The following is a 23,272-nucleotide window of genomic DNA, read 5'->3' on the forward strand; positions in this document are numbered from 1 at the left end:
TTGTCCCCGACCAGCAAGGAACCAGCTTGCGCGTGCGCAACAAATCGACAAGCTTTGTTACCTCGGCCAACCTCAATCGCCAAGCGTCAGCAGTGACGGTTGCAAACGGTCGGCTGTCCACACCTGATCGGGCGTGGTTCCTAGCTCCCCGGCCGCCGTCGCGGCTGTGGCTCCGCCCTCCAGGTCCCTTACCAGCAGGTCCGACTGCCCGTTATCGCATAAGTTTGCTGCAACTTCACATGGGCCATGTCATCCAGTGACATCTCGACGCCATGCCCGATTTATGTTCTGCAGCAGCCGGTTCGCCGTTTGTTGCCTTCGCGGGCCCCGTACCGCTGTTACGGCCGCTTTCCAGTGGCGCGTGCTACGACTTTGTGTACTTGGACTGGTGCGAGGCTCATGGCGCCCTCGCTGTTCCGTGGCGATGCAGGCCAGGCCCTGTATAAGCCGTTGGACGGGTCTACCTGGCCGCAACGCCGGTAGAGTCCGTCGCCCGGGGCCCCTTGATGCCTGACTCGGCTCACTGAGCGGTTCCATGCCCTCGAACTTCTTCCAAGTCCCGCCATCCCGGCAGCAACTTTAGTGCTGCTGCTGCCAGGCCGCCGCCGTGAGTCCGAGTTGCTGGGTACAAAAGAAGCTCCGTCCTCTTCCCTCGGCGTCTGGCCGTAGGATGGTCCTCCCCTTCGTACACACACTCTTTTTTCTTCTTTCGTTTCCTTGAGTCGGCTAGGCTACGATTGACTCCGAGGCTCGATTTTCCGGTCACGATGAGCTCATCGTCTCGGTCCCACAGGTCGAGGCACGCGACCAGCGTTGCCAGAGTCATGTACACCAACGCCGTCTACTTTCCAAACAGCCGCATATACCAAGGCGACACCCCTGGCATGCTCAACTACAGCTGCATCAACCGCGTCTATTACGCCTATGCCAGCGTCGCGCCGGATGGCGGTGTGTTTGTGAGTTGACGCCACCTCCTTCATATTTCCCGATTGGGACGGAGCGCAGCTTCTTACTGACTCGCACTCGTCGTGATCGACCAGCTGAGTGACGAGTGGGCTGACGCAACAGCCCCGGTGGATGGGGTCCAGGGCGGCCTAGGATCGCTGATGCACCTCAAGCAGAGGCATCCTCACCTCCAGGTGCTCCTGTCGATCGGGGGTCCGGCCGCGTGCGAGATATATCCCGTTGTTGCGGGCGACAGTTTGCTCAGGGACAATTTCGCCCGGTCTGCCTTGGGCCTCGTGGAGGCTTCCGGCCTGGACGGAATAGACAGTGAGTAACTGACCATGCTCGGAGAGCTACCGTTGGGGAAGCGTGACGGCGCGCAGGCTGACCAGGCGGCATTGGATGTGCCTTCAGTCGCATGGGAGTATCCGTCTGATGCCGAGCAGGGCTATAATTTCCTTGCATTACTGGCGACGGTTCGATTGCACTTCAGCAGCGAGCGCTACACGCTGACGGCGGCTCTGCCAGCGAGCAAAGCCATTCTGCAGTTCCTCGACCTGGGGCAGGCGGCCCAGTACCTAGACTTCATTAACTTGATTGCATACGACTTCTTCGGGCCGTGGTCTCCCAAGACTGGCCACCACTCACAGTTGTATGCGATGAGCCGAGACGAAACATCAGCAGCGTCGGGCGTCGCCCATGCCATGGCACAAGGCTTCCCGGCGCAGGGGATACTGCTCGGGATCGCAACACATGGCAGGAGCTTTTTGCACGCTTCTGGACCGGGGCAAAAATTCCGAGGTGGCGGGGGCGATGACGGGGCGTTTGAGTACAATCAGCTTCCTCGGAGAGGCTGCAAGGAGACAGTGGACAAGCGTCACGTTGCCGCTCAATGCGTGGGTGCCGACGGAGGCTTTGTCACGTACGACAACCCCGAAACCGTCAAGACGAAGGTGGGATTTTGCAAGCAGAAGGGACTGGGAGTAAGTCAGGACCGGTTATTCTGCATAGGATTTCGAGGGGCATATTAACGAGCCTGGGCAGGGCCTATACTACTGGAACGCCCCGGCCGACGCGAGAGACAGCTCACGCAGCCTGATTGCGGCGGGCTTTCGAGCACTGCACTCGTCGTGAGATGGTGCCGTTATCGTGTCTCATGGCGGGAGTCGTGGAGGGCGCGGTGCCATCGGCATGGCTTGGAGTAGCAGCCACTCATCGGCACTGGCACCCTTAGCATCGCGGTCTGCTTTCCCATGTCAGGGAAGTATTGCTCGACCAAAGACTTGCCGCGGCAAGAAAATGGTGCTGCACTGCTGGACGAGGCCGGCAACATGTTTTCCCGCGGATCCGCCGGCGCTGATCGGTCTACATTGACCTCGCCATGCCTCGGAATCGTTTTAGCCGGCACAAGGTGTAAGTAATAGGGTTGCCAGTCAGGAGGGCTGCCAAGGCGTGTCAAGGCCCAAGGTAGGCGGCAGCTGTTGCAAACATGGCTTGTCAGGCTAGCAAAGCCGAGCCGACGGAGCCATAACACGAGCCGACGTACCACACAAACTGTACTCAATATTGCGTCGCGTGCTGTGGACGCGTTAATCGCACAAGGGTATACGCATTTGCAGTCTCGGCCAGCGGGTGACCCAGGGTGGTAATGCAGCCGGTCGAGTTGCGCCAAAAGCGATGAAGTGATAGCAAGCGGGGGCAAACCGACGAAGCATGGCTGAAGGTATCATCTATCTGCATGGCCGGCGATGCCTGAGAGGGGCCCTAGGCATGGCTACTTCCTGTGCAGATGCGAAAGCAAGGGCTTTGCAACCATCAGGGATGCCAGGGCCTGAAGAGGGCTTCCTCGATCCGGAGCAACCGGGAAGCAAGAATGGTGATGGTGCAAGGGTATAGTGCTGAGCGGCAATGCCCTTGCGGCGGCCGAAGGGCTTGCACACGGAGGTTGATGCGGGCGTTTGTGGTGGTGCAACAGTCAAGGGCGTCACATGCAGGATCACGACGTCAGCACGTCGTTGGAGCTACAGCTGGCCGCTGAGTCCGAGGCGACCCAATGCGGGTGTGTGGAATCCCTGATGATCCCTGATGAATCGAGTGCTTTTAGCGGCCGCCTCTGTCAGTTCCGTGGCAGTCGACGGGAGCTTGGGGAGGTGGCAGAATGGTACCTACCTTGGCGCCACTCCAGGCTGTGCAGTGCAGTGCGGTGCGGGCAGTCACTGCCCGTGCAGCGCACTCCACTGGTGTTGGGAGGGTCTGGTCCCCTGCGGGCTACCTACCTACTAGGTAGGTACCTGAGGTACTATGGTCAGGCCCCGTCCCGTGCCTATGCACAAAGTCCACCTAGCCTGGCGGAGGCCCAGGTAGCTAGCTTGCTGGTGGCGGGAGGGGACCCGGAGCTCCGTCATTTGCACAACGCCTTCTGCCGCCCATTCTCAACCTTCCATTTGGCTCTGCCACTGCTTCAGACGTATCTACAGACCGACAGCCATCCGCCGCTGCGGGCTCCCCGTCGCACGCAACTCACCATTGCTTGTACGAATCGGCGCCCTCGGCAGCCTGCAACCATCACGTGGCGACATTGATTGTGACGACACCCCAGCTCGCACCAAACATGCTCGCCGTGCGGCTCGGGCAACGTTAGCCTCAGCTGTCCGCCTGCACGTACGGCAACCCACAGAGAGGCGGACCATACCACTACACAACGCAAAGTCATCTCCCGCCTACAGACACCGCCATCAGCTCTCTCACAAGCCTCCCCGAGCATCCACTGACGTGGCACCATGGCTGAGAGAGATCAGCGGCCCGAGGCCGTCTCTCCGTCGGCCGATGGCGGCAGCACGCAAGTAACAGCGACATCACCAACGGCACCGCAACAAGTCCAGCCTCATCACGACGCTCCCGCCTCGGCGGCGCCCCAACCTCCGCCCCTCGAGCCGCTCTTCACGCTCCTCACAAACACCACATCCAATGCGACGGTGCACCCGCGTGTCCAATACATCTTTTCCGACGACGACCCCTCCCCTCTTTCGAATCAAGATGCCGCGCTGCAGCCCCCGGTCGACGCGGGTGGCGGCACCACCGGCGCGCAGCACCGCACCGTCGTCGTCGACCTCGCACCCTCGGCCGACAACTCCCGCTGGACCGTTGCCTGGGCGTCGAGCATGAGCCACGACTTTGCCGTCACGGGTTCCAGCATCGCCGTCCAGCAGAGCGGCAGCGACGCCTCAGACGGCAGCGCGGGCGCGCCCGTCCTCCGCATCGAGGGCGTGGAGAGGGAGCCCGTAGACCCCCGCGGCGAGAGCCTGCCCGGATCCAGCTCCGGTAGTGCCACTGTCGGCAGGGAGGATGTCGAGGGGCTGGCCGACGAGTTCCGGCGCAGGATGGGCGTTCTGCGCAAGGTGGTTGGCGAGGGAGAACGGCGGAGGGAGGCTGTCGCCAAGCAGCACGAGGAGGCTCGGCGACAGCATGAGCAGCAGCACCAGCAGCCGCAGGAACAACAGCATCCGGAAGACGCCACCGAGGACGGCCGGCGCCTTTCCCACGGAACTACGGCAAGGCGGGCGAGTCATGACGACGGCGACATCACCAAGACCGGCTGAAGCGTGACGACACAGTCGTTTGCTGCTAGACGATCTCCTCTTGTGGAAGTCGTCGTGTCTGCCAAGGTTCCTGTGGCAGAAGCAACCCCCACCCTTCGCACTGACCGAAGCCGAACCCTCCAACATACCGTCAAGTTCAAGTCACCTCATGATGGTGGACTGTCTTCTGACGAGCTCGCCTTGTGCTGAGCGGCAACTAGCCGCGGAAAGCGACCCTAACACACCACCCTCACCCTCTCCATCCTATCTCACCCTCACGATGTACGCGACGACGCTTCACGACGGCTCTGTTTGTTTTTTGCCGCCACAAGCGACCATGTTCTTGCAAACCCGGCCTCGCGATAATGGGCGACTCGGGTTTTTCGCTGACTTTTTGTACGGTCTTTGTCGCACGACCAAAACACGGCGTGCATGCATCTTGTTTGGCGCAATGGTCGGGATATTCAGCTCGTGGGCATCTTTCTTTCCAGCCGGGTCATTCTCCTCTCGTCAAGGGGAGCAAATGGGGCTTATGATAATCTCGGGGCCACGCCCCTATGTAAAGACCTAGGTAGTCGTGGAAGTTTGTATGTTCGTTCAAACACATTAGACGAGGATATGGCACTTCCAAACATATAAACACAAAAGGCAAATATGAGCTTTGGCACTCATTCCCATTGTCACGCCCCCCTGGAAGGGTGTAATGATGTAACAACACCTCCTTTGAGTTATTACGTTGTATTTCTCAACGCCCTCCTAATGCTGAAAAAAAAAAACTCCGCAAGGCACACAAACAAAACCCGCGATAGGGGCCTCCCGTCGACAACCAAAAGGATGGAAAACCAACAGATGGGAAAACAAATGCGGCGGAGGCAGCAGCAGCAGCAGCAGCAGGAGCGTGATACCGGAGAACATGGCGGATCCGAGGACAGGCCTACCAGACCGGCCCAGAATCTCGGAAGCCTTTCCCACCCACGGCGCTCCCGCCAAGCCACCAGAGACATGGGGAAAAAACCAAAGCGCGCGCGCAGACTGCTATATATCGGCTGAGACCCTCTTTGTACAGTAACTTGATGAGAAAAAAAGCACCCTTATCCCGCTGTGGTGTGTGTGTGTGTGCGTCCCCGTCTGCGTATTCCCGCCGCAGCTCGCACGCACGCACGATATATCCCTCGCACAGCCCCGCTACCTCGGTCTCGGCCAATTTATTGAGGTATCTGGGGGAGGTGGAGGCGCTGCCGCATGATGCGGGACATCTCCTTCGCGGCTTCTTGGTCAATCGAGCTGGATTGGGCGCCCATGTGGGCTTCGCGAGGCTGGATTGCGGGCAGAGTCCTGACAACGGGTTCCATCGCGGCGCCCATCTCCTCGAGGAGGCTGCGCTTGCTGCTGTTCTTGTCGCCGCCGCCGTTGTTATTGTTGGTCCCGCGGATGACGAAGATGTAGACGAGCACGATGATGATGACAATGATGATGATGAGCACTGCGTCAACGTCAGTATCCTGCGCAAGCTCGATTGAAGAGGATAGGAAAACATACCGCAGATGCCCAGGCAGATCCACTTCTTCTTGCGCGTCTTGCGGGCCGTGTCGACGGCCACGCCAATCTCCTGGTTGCCCTTGTCCAGGTTGTCGACGACCTCCTCGCCCTTCTGCTCGATCTGCATGACGGCCGCCTCCTGCTGCACGACCAGCGTGTCCATGTCCTGGAACAGCTGCGCCAGCTCCACCATCTGCTGCTCGATCTTGACCAGGGCGGTGTGGCGATCCTGGACCGCCGTCAGAGCGGCGCGCGCCCGTCCTTGCCTGTCGCTCTGCATCAGAGCCTGGCTGAAGACCTGGCCGCCGCTCGTGTCCTCGACCGCGGCGCGAACCTCGTCCTCAGACGCGTTCGGGCGCACGATGCGGTACTGGCGGGCCATCTGGTCCTGGGTGCGCTTGCGGAACTGAGACTCGATCTGCTGGTACTGCTGGATGGCGGCCTTGAGCCTGCGATCGACGCGGCTGACCTGGGGGTTGTTCTTGGGGGTGCGGGAGTCGGGGTTCGACTTGATGAGCCGGACGCGCTCGGTGAGGCTGCGGTACAAGGCCATGGTCTCGGAGCTGAGGGCATCGAGCTGGCGGTTGTTGGCGCTCGAGGCCGAGCTGTCGGCGTCGTCGAGGGTCCGCTGCTGGAGCATGCGGAGCTGCTCCAAGTTCCGGTCGACCTCGTCGACGCCGCGGTCGATGTCTCTGCACTCGTTCAGGATGCCATTGGGGTCGCCGCCTCCCATGGAGCTGGCGTTTTGAGCGAGGGGCGCCATCTCGACGTTGCCGCCTGACACGTCGTTAGCCTTTGCCGTTGTGCCCGCCGCGCAACGGTTCCAAGCTCACCAGAGTAGCCATCGTCCAAGGACGAGTTCTGGCCATAGCCGCGGCCACCTCCATAAGGTGAGCCTTGGCTGTAGCCGCCTTGCTGCCGCGGGGGGGCACCATAGCCGTTATCCCGCTGGTCGTAGGGGTTCTGTCTTCCACCGTATCTAATCCGAGGCGTCGGTCAGTCCAATCGGTCGTCGCAGTCGGTCGGCACGAATGCATCGTTCAGTAGGTGGTACTAACCCGTACTGTTGGGCCATTGTCAGCGAACGTGTCCAGCAACTGCCGCGTGATGCAGGAAGGAGAGCGGGATTGCGTCGAGTCGCCGCGGCGGGACTAGAGGCGGGTGTGCCCAAGTGCCCACCGCGGCACCGCCTAGTTGAAACGCCAACGGCGGAGGGGAGACGGGGAGGGTAAAACACTGACACTCATGGTGAGATCGAGAGGCCGCGGTGGCCCACGGGAAGCGTCTGGCCGGAGACGATGGTGGAACTGAAGCTGGCACCCCGTGTGAGACGGACGGCCCGCGACGCGACGTCAAGTGGCTGCGGTTGCTGGTGCTTCACAGGCGTGCGACGAGGAGGCGAGGGCTGCGAATTTGAATCAGGCGGCGTCTGGGGATCGACTGCTGTCGTTTGGTCGTTGTTCTTTGCAGCTCCTGGAGGAGAAGTGCTGACGGTAAGATTGTTTGTTGGCGATTGTCGTCGTCCCTGGCTGGGGCTGGTGGCAATCAAAAGGGGGCCGCTGGCGCATTGGTGCTGGCCGGCGCTACGGTACGAAATACTGGCACCCAAGGGGAGGGCAAGGGGCTCTGCCACTCGCACTGTAGCGGGTAGATGGGGTCGGGCCAATGAGCCCCTGTCGTGCCTGAATGATCAGCGGCCTGCTAACCCTGGTGGCGACTCCGCGACACTGTGCGAATGAGCTTGCACTGGGCGGTTGCGAATCCCGTGTTTTTTCATTGCGGTGGCTGCAAAGGGCAAACGTCATTCACCACAAGCTTCATTCCTCCCAAGCGCCTCGTTCAAGCCAGAGGCACTGTGCAAGCAAGCCTCTCCCTCTTTCTTTATTTCGTTTCTTTAGCACGGTGACACGCGGCCGCAGAGACCATTCGATGGCACCGACGACCGCTTCCGCTCCCCCCTCCCTCCAATTCAGCACCGAGGCCTCGGGTTAGTTACGAGGTCAAGCAGGTCAAAGAGAGGCGCTTGCGCCGCAGGCCAGCCGCACCCCGACTCTGCGATTGGACCCTGGCCGCGCGCGCACGTTTGGCCAACCAACACCTGTAACGACATGGGCAGCAGCGGCGCAATGCGGGTGGGACCCTCCATCGCTCCACGGCTCCATGGTCTGGCTCGGGCTGAGCCAGGCGTCCGGTGCAGGAGACTAATATGGCGGGGCAGGGAGGCGTTTGGGCGTCCATGGCGTCCACCCTCTCTCTGTCGCTGGCCAGGCCAGAACGGGCAGGGTTTCATGTGCAAGATTGGACGTCGAGAATCCTTGGCTGTTCGTTCGCCGTTGCGATGCCCCTTGGACGCCTGCCCTGCCCTCCCACCAGGTACAGTCATATCTCGATTTGTTTCGCACCCAGGGCATCAGAGACAATGGAATCTCCTTTGCGTGCCCAAGCTCCCCCGCGTGGCACTCCGTGTGCGCCCGCGCGTGGCTGGCAGACACTGGCGTTGGGCGCTCTGTTCGTACGCACCATGCGGCGCTACCATGTCAGCCCGAGCGAGGCTGATTGAGCACGGCGCATCAGCTCTCGTCAGCACGGTCGGATATGCCTTTGCACTCTTCCCGGCATGCTGTAGAATTAAAGCAGCTGTTGGGCTGCAGACCCGACCGCAAAGGTGAGTGCTGGCATCGCACAAGGCTGGAGGAATCTATTTACGTGCTTTGGCGCCGGCTCGCATCGGGCCAACAACTACCTTCTGATCAGCGGCGCAGAGTGCTGAAGAAAGAAGGTTTGCATTCATTCACCAAAGTATCAAAGCTGGTTGGCCGCCCGCACCTACGCACGCAACAAACAGGTTGGCGACGCCATGTCGCTCGCCTGTACCCCGGATGTCCACAACATGCGCGCAAAGCACTACAGCACGGCATACGCAGACACGTAGCTGACGCTGGAGTCGTTGGCGCTTTTTACCAGGCTGCTCCGGTCATACCGCACAATTTTGAAGCGGTATTTGCTGCTGTCGTTTGTCTCCTTCGCAATGAGCTCTAGGGCCGCCATCGCGACGCCGATCGGATGCCTGCCACACACGGTGTTGCCGGTCAGGCGCAGGTTGTCGACAAAGGCGTCGTGCCTGCCGCTCTTGACCGCGTCCATGGCAGCCTCGTCGAGCAGGCGTATCGTCTCGTGGATCGGCGGCCCCGCGGGAGTCGAGTCGCGCCAGCGCAGCATGGTGAGCTTTGTGATGTCGTTGGTCGGCGAGTATGGCTGGTAGCTGAAGTGGTCGCCCCAGTGGCAGAAGTCGGAGCTGATGACGAAGGCGTTTTCGGGGTCCTTGAGGTATGAGGCGAGGACCCGGCCTACGTCCTTTTCTTCGGCGCGGTTATTGTCGCCGATGAGAATAGGCACGATGGTTGGAAACTTGTCGGGGGAGCCAAACGTCTTTTCGCAGCGCTTCCAGAGGTATGGCAGGTGCATCTCGAGCGAATGCTCCTCGGAGTCCTTGGATCGGGGGATGTCGGCCATGTCCCCCGCTTCCTTGACGCGCTGGATAATGTCCCTGTCCACGGTAAAGTCCCCGTATGGCGTGGCATACTTGGCGAATGTGGTGACGGCGCAGCCCTCCAAGTAGTACCTGTGCGAAGGACCGAGAACGAAGACGCGCTTCGCTTTGCTAAGATCCAGGCAGCTGTATGCCCAAGCCGCGCAGTCGCCCGAGTAATCGTAGCCAGCGTGCCTGGAGAGGCAGGCAGGCAGGCTGTCAGGTCATATGGATCTCTCAATAGCAATGGGTCGTTTGGAGGCTACTGGTACTCACGGGGCAATCACGATGCGGGCATCGGCAATAGGAACTGGCGAGCCATCGACGTTCTCGGGGACCTTGGCGAGGTATCCGTTGAGCTGGCCCTCGAGGTCGTCCAGCGCACGTGGATACCAAGAGCCCGCCTTGCCAGCGGGACGCGTGGCCATGATGCGTAGAGGGATGAGCAGCAGTGAGGGCGTGCGATTCAGACGTGAGTATGCGAGATACGGCGAGGCACAGGTGGTGTTTTCTATTTTGAAAAGCTGGCGATGGCGATGGCGATGAAGATGAGTTAGGTGATGACGATGATGCACTTGTAGAGTCGTAAGGTAGAGCTGGGGCAGCTTCCAAGAGCTGCTGCCCCGCTGCGTCAGGCGGGGTTGCCGGAGGTTCGTCTGGAGGTGGGGTCCGCGGCTGCTGGGCTGAAGTCACTTACACCCTGAAGTTACCACTTGGACTTGGCACGGCGTCTCAATACACGTGCGATGCACGCCATTGCTGGTTTAAGTTGACGGGTGGTTCGGTTTGGCGGTTCCTGTGCCGCCGCCAGAGCAGACCTGTCGATGCACACTGCCAATGTTAGTGTACTTGAGCAGAGGGTTCTTGGGTCCGGTCACGGCGGGCTCTCGAGGTGCACAGCTTTGGACATGGTCAGGTCACGACTCACGACGTCGTACACTCTTCGCACCGACAGATGGTCGAGTCCCGGCGCCCCCGATGAGGGTCATTAAGTTTCTAGCAGGGTCTATACAGCACATACTGTACAGTACAGTATAGTACAGTACAGTACTGTATCTTGAAGCAGAGGCGCATCGAGAAGTCGTGCCGCTGCCAATGATCTTTCCGAACGAAGCCTGTGCATACGGCGATAGACGCCCGGTTCAGCTTGCACATACCATGGCCTCCACACTCTGTCCATACGAAGCAGAGAGCTCGTCGGGCCTTTGCCCATCGGACCGCCGAGGGGCGCGAGCTCGAGCAGGGGGCCCTCTTCAATATTGCAGAGACATTTGGTCAGTGTACCATACCCCGTACTTTACTCTGTGCGACTACAAAGCATTGCAGAACGAGCGAGTACAGTAACTACCTACATGGCACACGGCAAAAAGACCAGCATGCCCAGGGTAGAGAGACCTGTTCGAATGCACGAGTCTGCAGCACCCGCGGCAAGGTGCCGAAGCGAGGTGACGGCGCAGGCAAGCGAGGGCGTTCAATATTACAGACTCATCACGTAATGACGTCGCATGCCTGCGCAGCCGTGTGGCTGAACGTGCCGTGCGTGAGGGCATTCTCTCTTCGCAGCGTGCAGAGACATGGCGTTCCGGCATGGATGTGTTCCCCCCTTCTTCGGCCGAGATGAATGAAGCCAGGAAGACGGTTGGCTGCTCGAAGACGCACGGATTCAAGGGATCAGATGGATCCCGTTCGGCCACCACCCCAGTCACGAACGGTCCACTCCTTGCCACTGACTGCCGGAGCTGGCGCAGGGATGGGGGGGCCCGTTCGGGGCAGGGATGGGAGCCGTGGCGGGTGGCCTGTCCGCGCCGAGCCGAAGCAAACGCTCGGCGATGCTCTGCGATGGTTGTGGAGGAGCATCATGGTGATGGAGTCCTTGGGCGTCGATATCCTTGGTCGCAGTGCTTCGAGAGCCAAGAGCCCGCTGTCCATGAACCCGGCGTGGAGGCCAGCGGGATGGATGCATTTTCAGCGCGGGCATGTTCTCCGTAGCACTCAGGTACCGTAGATGCTATGGGGTAGCACCGACGAAGCATCGAGCGTTCAATGATGGACCTGTTGCAACGCTCGGTCCTGCACCCGAGGCCTGGCGTGGGTCCCTGCAGCAATAGATCGTGACGAGAAAAAAAGGTCTTGCACGCCCCGGCACGCGATGCGCGAGGAATCCTCCGGCGCCGTCGGCCGCATTCGACTCTCTTGCCATCGACCCGCGGGCTACTGTACAGGACTAGGTAGGTACTGTAGATAGAAAGGGCCTTTTTTTTTTTTCTCTCGCCACGGCTCGGCGCGCCGACGCTCATCTCGGGTCGGAGGGGGCCCTGCATCAGGCCATTTGTGTGCCTCGGTCTGTGCCGTCCCGGAGAGCTTGGTCACTCCTCTAGTTGCCCTCAACTCTCCTCGGGCACGGCATTTCAATAAGACCCGGGAGGGTTCCTCAGCTGAGTGTCGAGAGAGCGGCTGTCAGTGTCCGGCACACTCTGTTGGTACCATTGAACGCTGGGCAACAAAGCAAGGCGACGTAGAGTCCCTTCCCGCACATTCTACGCCCACCTGCAGGTACAGTACCTACCTCCTCGGGGGGCCAAACTCAAAAAAAAGGACAGCCAGCTCTCTCCCTGGAAGGAAACGACGACCGGGACTTGAGAAGGGGTCGCCGCTCCTGCCTGCCCTTTGCTTCATCACCATCATCAACGTGTCCCTCTCTCTTCCTCCACCCTCTCTTCTACTTACTCCTCCTCTCCTCCCCTCCGATCCCGATCCCCGACCCTCCCCTTTCGGCCTCGTCCCCCCCAACAGCCGGAAACTCGCTGCCGCCACCGCACAGCCTCGACCTTATCAATCGCGCCTCCAGAGCGCCTCGCTGGGCTTCCAGGCGTCGGCTACCGCTGCCGTGAACCGGGGCCACTACCGCCAGCAGCGCGCCAAAAGCCCGCCAGGCTGTTCCCGTTCGGGCATCGCTCGTTCGCATTCCGTCATTCCGTCATAACCAGCCGACTAAGAATTACGAGTTATTCGCCTCCACTGCGCAAGCCGACTAGAACCTTAAGCCCGCCGTCGCCGCCCTGCTAGCATTAGCAGATTGGTAGTAGCTGGCAGTTGGTTCCAGCGTCGGTCCGGGTCCCTTCCTTAGCCAAGGTCCCCACCGGGCCACCACGCGCCGGCCCTGTATTTCCAGGTTGTTGGCGCTGCTCTGTTTCTTCCAGAACCCCCTCCTGCTCGTCTTCCGCTCTCGCCATCGCCCTTCAACAACGTGCCATCGACCGTCGCGCAGACGCACGCAACCTCTGCATCCCGCCAGGCCTCCCCCGCGCAGGCACCGTCTGCTGCGTCGCATCGCATTGACGACGCTGTTGCCGTCGCCGTTGCCGCCGCAACTCTCCTCCCCTTGAACGCGACCGCACGCGCGCGCGCGCGCGCTCTTCGCCCTCGTCATGGCCGGTTCCTCCAAATGGGCGTGGTCCAAGAGCACACGCATCAAGGTGATGCTCATTATTGACACAGCCTTCTTCCTCCTCGAACTCATTGTCGGCTTCCTCGCCCACTCCCTGGCCCTGACCGCCGATGCCTTCCACATGGTTCGTCGCCTCGTGTAACCGCGGAAGCCTTCACTGCTAACGTCGCCACTACAGCTCAACGACATCATCTCTCTCGTCATCGGTCTCTGGGCTGTCGTCGCCGCGCAAAAGGAAACTACGGACGAATACACATTTGGCGTATGTACTGCCATGCACGATCCCCCTTACATTCTACATTTTACTAATGGACCTCGCAGTGGGTGCGTGCCGAGATCCTGGGCGCCTTCTTCAACGCCGTCTTCCTCATCGCCCTCTGTGTCTCCATTATCCTCGAGGCCCTCACCCGCTTTGTTGAGCCTCCGGAGATCAACAACCCCAAACTCATCCTCATCGTGGGCTGCGCCGGCCTCTTCTCCAACCTCCTGGGCTTCGTCGTCCTCGGCGGCCACGGACATTCGCACGATCACGACCACGGCGACGAGGGTCACGATCACGATCACGCCCACGGCGAACACTCCCACGATCACTCCCACACCAATGATGCCGAGGAGGGCAGGGCTGGCAGAGATATCCGCTCCGAGGTCGCCGACGAGAGCGGCGACGTCAACGACATTCTTCCCGAGGTCGTCGTTAGGAGGGCAACCACCGACAGATCTGGCACCGACAGCCCCGAGACCACGCGCCGCATTCGCTTCGGAGATGACGCGCAAGGCCGAGACGAATCCAACACACGTGGCAGCCGCGCCTCGGGCCAGTCCCGCGGCAGGGTTCGCCGTCGCTCCAGCAAGAGCGGCCATTCGCGCTTCGCCAGCATTGAGGACATGAGCATACACCCCGCCAGCTTCCGCCAGGACATCATCGCCGCCAGTCTCGCCGCCTCGTCCAATGGCCCTGTCGCCGAGACCGATAGCAGCGAGGAGTCAGCCGTGGCCGATTCCGAGAACGACGCCAACGAGTCGTCCCCTCTTCTCAAGGACAGCAACGCGACGAGCAACAACGGTACCATTGCTCACAAGTCGCATTCTCACTCAACCTCAACCACATGGAGACGTCGCGCGCGCCGTGACTCGAGCGTACACGACGGGCACAACCACACCATGCCTCGCAAGCCCGGCTCCAAGGTCAGCGGCCACAGCCATGCCGACATGGGCATGAACGCCATGATGCTTCACGTCCTTGGCGATGCCCTGGGCAACGTCGGCGTCATCATCACTGCTCTCATCATCTGGCTCACCGACTGGCCCGGCAAGATATACGCCGATCCGACAGTCTCGCTCTTCATCACTGCCATCATTCTCAAGACATCGATCCCTCTCACCCTCGCCACCGCCCGGGTCCTTCTGCAGGCGACACCCGAGAACATCTGCATTCAGGATATCCGCCAGGACATTGAGAGACTGCCCGGCGTCGTCAGCTGCCACCACATCCACGTCTGGCAGCTCTCCGACACCAAGATAGTCGCCAGCCTGCATCTCCAGGTCTCTTTCCCCATCAACACGCACAGCGGCGAAAAGTACATGCAGCTGGCCAAGCGCGCGAGGAAGTGCCTCCACGCCTATGGCATCCACAGCGCCACCATCCAGCCCGAGTTTTGTTTGGATCAGAAGCACCAGCGTGACCACGACGTCGCCGCCCTGTCACTCGACGGCGCTACCGCCGACGGTCCCGCCGACGCCGCTTGCCTGCTTGAATGCGTGGACGACTGCGAGGAGCAGGGTTGCTGCACTCAAGACACGGCTTCGTCTACGCGACGCGGTAGTGACTCTTCACAGGGCGACGCCCAACCGCGGTCGTAGAGCGACGATGACTATCCACGGATTTTCACCTTAGAGATGAGCGGGTAGACGGTCCCGCCGCCTGTGATTTCACCCCCGTCTCGCGACTCTAGGGCACGCTCCGTGATGGAGCAAGGGGCATGCTCTTTGGCCTCTCATGAGTCTTCCTTATATGGTACACTCGGGTAATCTTGTAACGGTCTGGCGTTGGTCGGTTTTGGGCATATTTTCCACCGGGATAAAAAGCTGGGTGTGAATGGTCTTGTGTCGTGGAACAGCGTACGATGGGTTTTCTTTTTGTTCAAAGCGTGTGGCCGAGGGGCACAAGCGCCGTAGAGAGGTGCACCCAGAATCTATTTCCTATATTACTACTAGATCGTCCAAGGTACCAGGTGTGCACCGTTGCCGCCTGTGAAATGGTTTCGTCCACTGTTGTCAACCCCAGAGCCCAAGGCGTCGAGACTGTGAGTTCCTTCGCCGCACCCTGTTCCATTCTGCTGCGCGATCGACCTGTGCGGCCTCGGGTGTATTAGTGAAGACGGAATCAACTCGTTACGCTCATGATCCTGGCCCGTCAGACAAGGCCGATGCAGAGAACCGAGACAAGGTATCTATGGAGGCCGCGTCTTTGGGGGGGGTTCGACACCGCCTCTCCAGGTGCGTGCTCTCGCTGGTGACGAGAAAGGAGGAGTCTCAGGGAGCATCAAAGCCATCCCGCCCAGCCCTCAATTATCCTTGAGTCGTGCGTGTACGGGAGGATCTATCTGCGGAGAGTACCGGCCCCACGCAGGGAGATGGATAGTCAGTGAAGGAGGGAGGACCACGGGGTGATGTAACTCGGAGGCGCGCTGGGGAAGGGGGGATACGCACAAAGTGCTTTTCGCCGGCGGTGTGGTGCAGTGCGGTATGGGACGACGAACGAAACGAAACGAAACGAAAGAAACGAGAAGCGAACGAAAGAACGAGCCGAGGGCCTTGCAACATCTCGTTTCAGAGGGAGGATTCGGTGTATCGAGCATTGAGAGTATAGTTGCTTGTCCAGATTTGGATGGGTGCGAGCAGCACCCCGTCCGCCGGTTCATAACCTGATAGTCTATGGCCAGGCTCTTCTGTTTCAGTGCCTGTTCTCCTGCGGGCCTGGTCGTTACTGCTGCGCCTTGGTAGAGACAGAGACGGAGATGGAGAGAGAGACAGAGAGAGAGACAGAGACAGAGCGAGAGGCAGAGAAGAGAGCCGTTATGGAAGGGGACGAAGGAGTTGACATTGTTCATGATGGGCAACGACGGCAGGACGCAGCTCTCTGGAAAAGGGGGGGATGGCCATTCGTCCTCCGCGCGGCGCACTCGCACCTCATGCGCGAACTCACTCGCAAAACGGAATCCGTTTTCAGTCATGGAGCTCGACGGGAGTGTTACCCACAGACTCACATCCACTTCCTCCGTCTTCGAGTTCCAGGGCCCATACAACCGCATCTGGGTCTATGCCAGACCAGACCCGTCACTCGTAGAGCACATGCGCGTATGCCGTAACTTAGTTGGCAGACATCGATGCCACTCTTGCTTGACTTTGCATAATCTTGATAAATTCTCAACTAGATATACACATGGCATCATGGTTGCAGCCTGGTCTCCAGAGTACATCATATGTGATACGGCATTCCTCGAAACAGACACAACGGTCTTGAGACTGCCATCGATTCTCTCCCCGCGACGTCACGCAGCTAACAGGCAAGCACCTAGTCTGATTAGACTATCTGATTAGACTATACACATGTCCGTTGCGAGATCAGGGTAAAAGCAGGCACGGTGAAGACGCTTAGTGCTTCAGCGGGCGAAGACAGTCAAGGAGATTTTATAAGGTATCACCGGCGCACATCCCGCAGTGTCCGTAGTTTCTTACGAAAGCAGGTATTGCCTTCTTAGTCTTCGCTTACCCTTTCGTACTACGGAAACAACAACAAGGCACTGCTGCAACGAGCGAGGTCGGTTAACAGGACAAGGGGGTTTGCTGCGGGAGTGTAACACAGGACCCTGGCCGCAGGGCTCCTGTTCAGCACAAACATGCACGTACTCTCTGACATGATGCCCGGAAGAAACACCAGCAGCCACATGGGATTGTCGCCCTCGGTGATCATGGCGGGCATTCACAGATGCCTTGGCCCCTGATGATCAGGAGGGGTAGTATGCCAGCACCTCACCAATGACGAATGCGACGCGCCAACTTACCGTACCTCGGTCTTCTAGCTCCGGGCATCCAGCTCCGGGCATCCAGCTCCGGGCATCCAGCTCCGGGGCACCATAGGCTTCTTGGGGTGTGCAACGACGGCGCAGCCGGACCACCCGCTGGGACGAAGCGCGGTGTGTCCGATCGAGCGTCGAGCCTGGCAGTCAGCCAGCCGCCGAGGCCGCCTGCGCGGGCGCGCATGCCAAATTGCCAAATTCGCCCCGAAACCCAATCGATTTGTGCCTGGTATTGATGGATGCGGACATGGGCTGCGGAGGCTAAACTGGCGCTGCTGTTGTCGGCGCCGGTGGCTGGGACGGGTTGGCGAAGCAGGGCCTATTTCGGTGACCTGCAGCCATTAGCGGGCGAATGGCTTGGGGATGCTCTGCAGCAGCTGGTGCGTTGGCAAAGAGGCTCTGCTCCTCTCCTGAAGGTCCTGGTCCGTCAGCCTGTTCTCGGCAAAATTGCATCAAGTCAGGGAGCGACGTCGCGAGACTACTGACGCAGCCAAGCAGGCCGATCATGCCCATTGTTTGTTTGTTGACGATGATATGACGACTGGCCCGCAGGGGAGGCCGGGGAGCGCCAGGCCCGAGCTCCTGTTACATGTTTTGCATGTTGCACGCGTTCTGGACGCGTAGAGTGGTTTCGTGGCGTTTTGTTGGCGTTGAATCATGACACCCTCCGGTTCGCCGGCCATCCAATGTCGCCATGTGGCGGGAACCTCCTTTCTTGAACGGGCCCGGGCTGGCGGCCCAGATCGATCTGGGGGGTCGCATCTTGGCGGCCAGCGTCGTTGTTTGTTGATGTTTGGCCGGGAACGTCCCAACGGCACTGCACGCTACGAATTGCAACGCGATTGCATGAGACCCAACGCGGCGGCCTCTTCGACAACAATCGTCATGACCCCGCGCTGGCTGCCGGCCTGTTTGGCTGGTCAGCATGTGCGTGCAGCAGCGCCATGCGGAGAGCACTTGTCCAAGGTTCAACCCAGAATGTCTTACAAGACCCCGCGTGTCGAGAGACTTGAGGCGACCTCCGCCCAAAGTCACTGGCCAGCAACTTGCCTCTTTCGTAATCCTGCACGTTGGCTCAATTCCCCCCTTCCCAGCTGAAGCTCCGTCGGTTTGTCGATCGCCGACTCCGCAGGAGCCTGTTCGTCTGCTCGTTCGTCCCTGCTCGGCGTCTCAGCTGGCCTCTAGACCCCATTGAGCCAACGAGCGTCCGAGAATGCCTGCCTGCAGTCGGCGCCATCGACCTCGAAGGATTCCCGCCCCGTCGGCGCTTACACTTGGCCTCGCGCAATCCCTCCTCGTTTCAAGGTCTCGAGGCACGGGAACCAGCGCAGCCACGGCAGCCTCCCCTGCCCAGGCCTACGTGTGGAATTGAACATGAACAATGGCCCCGTCGTTAGCGTCGCGGCGCTGCACGACAATGCTCGCCAATTGCCATATTCTGCGCAAGACTGGCGCCGCGGATCGTAGATTTCTGCCAGCAATCGCACTCTGCGCGGCAGCCTCCTCGGCGAATGGCCGGGCGCGCCCCGCCCCGATATGCGACTGCCTTCTGACTTGCGTTTGAGACCAGCCACACCGGGAGGAGGCAGTCGAAGTGCCATGTTCGTGGAAGATGCCAATGTCCGGAATACCGTTGTGCCAATGGCCCGGCGGTCCCTTGCTCCATGGGGGACGCAACGCCACTCATGGGGGCTTGGTGCGTTCGTCGTCTGTGGCTTTGCGGCGCATCTCGACAGCCATGGCGTTCGTATGCTCAAGGCTTGTCGCCATGGCCCTCAATCCTCTGGATATCACTGAGAATTGGCAAGGCGAGCACTACCCCGCTGCAAGAGGCGCCTCTCTCCGAGTTCTGTTGTCTCCTCCATTCAACTTTCGTGTCTGTCGAGGCGGGTTCCGGATTCCGGGAGACGCCGATACGGTAGCCGCTATAGGTTCTGAGGATGTAGTGAGTATGCAAATGAAGCCTGGAGGGGAGGCGGCGTGTCTCTACCCATGGAAGTGAGAGATGACTTTCTGACATGCAGTCTGTGGCTAGCGGGATGCCTCCCAGAAGGGGACATATTCGTCGTCGGATGCCTGCAAGCCCGCTGTACCACGTTATGGCTGACTCCAGGGACCTCGAGTGCGCAGTCGCTGAGGGCAATCCGATTCGATATCGCAGGCGCCCTTTACCTGACCGCCAGCCGCGTTCCATCCCGTCCCTCCAACGGCGATGCCACACCCGGCGGTGTTGGCGTCAAGCAACGACGCCGTCGGCGGCGCCGAGGTGCGCTGCGTAAATAGCAGCAGCAGCTTCTCCGCAACAGGCTGCTAAGCCATGAGTGGTCGTTGTCCGAGACCGGGGGGGAGTGAGCAGTAACGAACGGGCGCCCGGCCTTGGCAGCACCCCGTAGAGCCTGGGAGCTTTTGCAGGTGGCTGACGGAGTAGTTGGCGTTACTGCATTTGCGGCTGCAGGTCGCCAATCTGATCATCCCCAATCGCCCATTGACCGGTTGCGCGACGGTTTCGCGTCCTCCTCTTCCAGCTTCCAACTCGCGGCTCGTCTGCATCATTCCCCTAACCCGACTCGGTGAAGCACGAGGGCACATCGCGGCTGCAGCTGCATCCGCGGACAAGCCTGCGGCCCCCGTGTCACGGCTGGGTCGGCTCGCAATTTTTCTCGGGGGTCCGCAGGTGAGGGTCTCCAGGCCTTGGATTATATAGACATGCCGTCATTGGCGTGCCGCTGGTCCTGCGCTGCCAAGGTGGGACAACGGAGCTGTGCATGGCATCGCGAAACTGCCGCACGACTCACGAGACCCAGAACACTCCCGCGCCATTAGCAGGCGGTCTCGATGCTCGTCGAGGGCGGTGGCATCGGGCCATGACTCCATGGCATACAGACGCCGCCCACCGGCCCCGTCAGTGCAACATGCCGAATGCCGTGCGCGGGTTGCCAGCACTGCCAGCGAGAAGCGTCGCCACAGGAGCTCCGCGCGCGCGCGCTAGCACTGGGCCGGGTGTCCATAGGCACGCGACGTAGTGTCGGTAGCTTTGTTGCGAGGTGCGTCGTTAGGTGACCCGTCGACATGGCCGCCTTCCGGGGACTGGGTACGGTCGGGATAATGCCAATTGCATCCACCGCACGGAGTAGTGCACCGGCATAGAATAATCCATGTGGGGCGGGCCCTCGCGGACGACGAGCTTGAGTTTGATGCCGAAAAGAGACGTGATGTGACGCCTTGAGGCGTTCGCGAGGCGACAGCCACGGCGAGAAAGGCATCTCGTACCCAGAGGTTGACTTGCCTGGCGGCGCTGCAAGCCGATTGATGACGCAGGACACTTTCGCCATAACGGAAGAGGAACACGGCAAAGCTCGGGCGGACATGCTGCCCTCCGATCGTCATACCGGCGGACAAGGGGATGCGTACTCCGTGTCTGGTGCGAGTTACAAATGGCCGGCCGTGGCGCGCGACGAGTCGCGTCCCAAGGCAGCCGTCCGGGACCAACGTCGGGATCTGTCCCTTTGAGCGTGACGTAGCAAAGTTGGAGCGAGTAAGGTTGTCGCAACACGGCGCGGGCGGCAATTGGAAGAGGCAACAACATGCACGTTCGCCGCGCCCCGTGCGCGCGGGCACGTTCGAGACGCGCGGTGGTTGACCCGGCTCGGGCCATGGGAAGGGGAGAATTCCATCGCAGGGAGGACCATGTCTCTTGCGCGGAAGCGCGGATACGGGCAAAGCGAAGAAAGGAAAAAAAGCAGGGCAGCGCCTTGTTGAAACAATCACGAGAGTTTTTCGCCTCAGGGGTCCCGGCGCTGGGAAGGAAAAAAAGGTTTGAGGGGCATCTTAAACGGAGGCAGGAGCTCAGACAGACAACCTGGTCGCTCCTGCCTCGATGCTGGTGAGGCACGGGTGTGAGTGAAGCACTAACATGGCTCAATATCGTGCGAGGTCAGGCAACGACGGTATGTATAGGTACCTAGTACTCCGTACGCGGTATCACGGTGTGCCACCCAAGACGAATGGGGAGTGGGCATGGATGTTCCAGCCGGAGCCGCAAGCACTGCAGTGGCTCTGATATACATGGTCAATATGACTAGCGACGGCGGATATGCGCTCGAGCCAGAGCTGGCCGGAGGGAACTGATTGAGCCGCGACATGCAATGTGAGAAAGCGTGAGGTTCTGGTACTGGGTACGGAGCGTTAGGTGCGTACTCGCTAGGTACTTCGCCGCCCCCAACCGCCGGCACCAAATTTGCTGCAATTCAACGGACGAACGCCTATCAGGGTGAAACTGACCTGCGACGTATATCCGTTCGAACAACGACCGAGCAACCAAGCAACGAGAGAAAAAAAAAAGTGACACCAATCTGTGAACCGAATAAACAAAATTTCAATCGGTCGATCCAGGGCATCGGATCGTTGATGGCCAGAAGGAAGGGATGGGGGGTGCGCGGGCGCGTGCGAGGGGCACGTACCCGCCCGATCGTCAGGAGGCTGGCAGCAAGCAAGCCCCCGGAGCGAGCAGTATCATTGCCACGGCACGGGCACTGGACCCGACTGCAGGGCCTAGGTGCCTGCAGGGACTTTGAAAGTGAGCCCAGTCAGCCAGCCGGACCAGGCCAAAGCACCGCCCGAGAAACATCACGCTCGCCTGCGTCAGGTACCCGCAACATTTCGTATGTCTGTGTGTGTGTGCATTGTGTTCTCCGCCCTGCGCTCGGGGACGCGCAGGTCGTCACACGAGCAGGACAAATGCGCCGCAATACGCCGCCGCCGCCGCCGCCGTCGTCGCCGCCTCTCTGCATGACGTGAGACCCCGACTGAGAGAAGCCGTTGGCCCGGCTGACGGACGGGGTCGCGCAAGATGGGGATCCTGTCTTGGGGGGCCCTCGCTCACCAGCCAGCGAGTAACCTCAGGACCTGCTACCAGTTGGGTGGGCACCAGCAGCGGCAGCAAACTTGAGGTGGCGCGGCTCCAGCCAAATCTCGCGAGCCGTGTTTCAACCGCACAGCAGCGCGCAGCAGCACCCCGACCCAGCAGCAAGCAAGACGAGGCAAGGCGGGTTGACGCACGGCGCCCGGCGGCCCCCAACGGCCACGGCGTCGGCTGCGTGTTCCATGCCCGCCCCGAGACCGCCAAGCCCAAGTCTATCAGAAGTGCAAATAGGTGGCGACATGCAGGGCGGGCGACCGACCGACTCTCTGGATGCGAGAGCCGGGCTATTGTGACGCCTGTGCACGGCATTTCCAAGTCAAGTGAAAGTGACGTCGCGGGTCGACTTGATCAGACACACGCCCAGCCGTGCCTCCCATCCATCTCTGCGCACGCCTCCGCAAATCTGCAGCTCCGCGATGAAGTTTTTTTTTCTTTCTTTCTTCTCCTCGCGCCCCCATCCAAGTCCCCTCTTTCGTCCCCAACCACGGAGTTGTCGTCGGTAGAAAAGATTTTTCTTGCCCCGTTCCGCGCAGTTCGGAGGCTCAAGGAGAAAGAGAGGGGTTCGTCCGCGGCTACGCTTACGTCGTTGCCGGGGTCGGCGGTGGGCAGGACCCGGTGGGCGCTGGCAATAGTATGCGTCCTGCGCTGCAGGTATGGAGGAGGCCCCCTCCCTCCAGCCCCCCAAAGGGCCTTGGTTTCGGGATGGGGAATCGGACGTGCAGTAGCGGTTCCGAGTCGCGTGCTGGACGCGGTGGGCGAGGCGGGGACGGAGGCGTGCGGCCAGAGGGCCGCCTCGGCATTGCTGGGTTGGTGTGCTCCGCGTCTCCATGGACGCTTCACATATATGTACTTTTTGATTGGGGATCCTCGTGCGTGCACATTAAGTCGAGGAACCCGAGAGGACGGACAACGGCCTTGGGATAGTTGCTGGGCCAATTTTCCCACCTGCGGCAGGGCCGGGCTCCAGCAGCCGCCCCAGCGAAAGCCCTGTCGACGGTGAACCCGCGGCGTGGCGTGTCAATTGTGTATCAACGATAATGAAACGCTGACGTCGCCAATGAACGCCAGCGAGGTTGGCACAAAATCCGCATCGCCCAAAGAGGAAAACAATTAAAGATTCGCCGTCCAACCACGTCGCGCCAAATTCGCTCCAGCCACGGACATGTGGCGCAGCCGCCCACCAAGTTGTGCGCCATGCGTGCATGCCCATGACAGCCCCCTTTGGGCCGGTGC

General features: G+C 60.5%; 5 protein-coding genes across 5 annotated transcripts; 3 read left to right on the forward strand and 2 right to left on the reverse strand.

The window, feature by feature from the left end:
- Positions 1 to 767: 767 nt before the first annotated feature.
- Positions 768 to 2,079, forward strand: PLICBS_004563 (uncharacterized protein; the record flags this gene model as incomplete). Its single annotated transcript, XM_065600544.1, has 4 exons — positions 768 to 948; positions 1,069 to 1,272; positions 1,360 to 1,928; positions 1,990 to 2,079. The coding sequence occupies 4 exons, from the start codon at positions 768 to 770 to the stop codon at positions 2,077 to 2,079; spliced, it is 1,044 nt and encodes a 347-aa protein (XP_065456616.1).
- A 1,646-nt stretch (positions 2,080 to 3,725) lies between these two features.
- PLICBS_004564 (uncharacterized protein) lies at positions 3,726 to 4,544 on the forward strand (the record flags this gene model as incomplete). Its single annotated transcript, XM_018326082.1, has 1 exon — positions 3,726 to 4,544. One exon carries the CDS (start codon positions 3,726 to 3,728, stop codon positions 4,542 to 4,544), a length of 819 nt encoding a protein of 272 aa, XP_018175834.1.
- Positions 4,545 to 5,728: 1,184 nt separating this feature from the next.
- PLICBS_004565 (plasma membrane t-SNARE, secretory vesicle fusion) lies at positions 5,729 to 7,137 on the reverse strand (the record flags this gene model as incomplete). Its single annotated transcript, XM_065600545.1, has 4 exons — positions 5,729 to 6,006; positions 6,063 to 6,839; positions 6,896 to 7,041; positions 7,121 to 7,137. The coding sequence occupies 4 exons, from the start codon at positions 7,135 to 7,137 to the stop codon at positions 5,729 to 5,731; spliced, it is 1,218 nt and encodes a 405-aa protein (XP_065456617.1).
- Positions 7,138 to 8,966: 1,829 nt separating this feature from the next.
- Positions 8,967 to 10,019, reverse strand: PLICBS_004566 (uncharacterized protein; the record flags this gene model as incomplete). The annotated part of the gene is made up of 2 exons (XM_065600546.1): positions 8,967 to 9,786; positions 9,868 to 10,019. 2 exons carry the CDS (start codon positions 10,017 to 10,019, stop codon positions 8,967 to 8,969), a joined length of 972 nt encoding a protein of 323 aa, XP_065456618.1.
- A 3,000-nt stretch (positions 10,020 to 13,019) lies between these two features.
- On the forward strand, positions 13,020 to 14,899 carry PLICBS_004567 (uncharacterized protein; the record flags this gene model as incomplete). The annotated part of the gene is made up of 3 exons (XM_018326078.2): positions 13,020 to 13,163; positions 13,218 to 13,301; positions 13,361 to 14,899. 3 exons carry the CDS (start codon positions 13,020 to 13,022, stop codon positions 14,897 to 14,899), a joined length of 1,767 nt encoding a protein of 588 aa, XP_018175830.1.
- Positions 14,900 to 23,272: the final 8,373 nt, after the last annotated feature.

The sequence above is a fragment of the Purpureocillium lilacinum genome, assembly GCF_023168085.1.
Source record: "Purpureocillium lilacinum CBS 284.36 DNA, scaffold_3, whole genome shotgun sequence".
NCBI lineage: Eukaryota > Fungi > Ascomycota > Sordariomycetes > Hypocreales > Ophiocordycipitaceae > Purpureocillium > Purpureocillium lilacinum.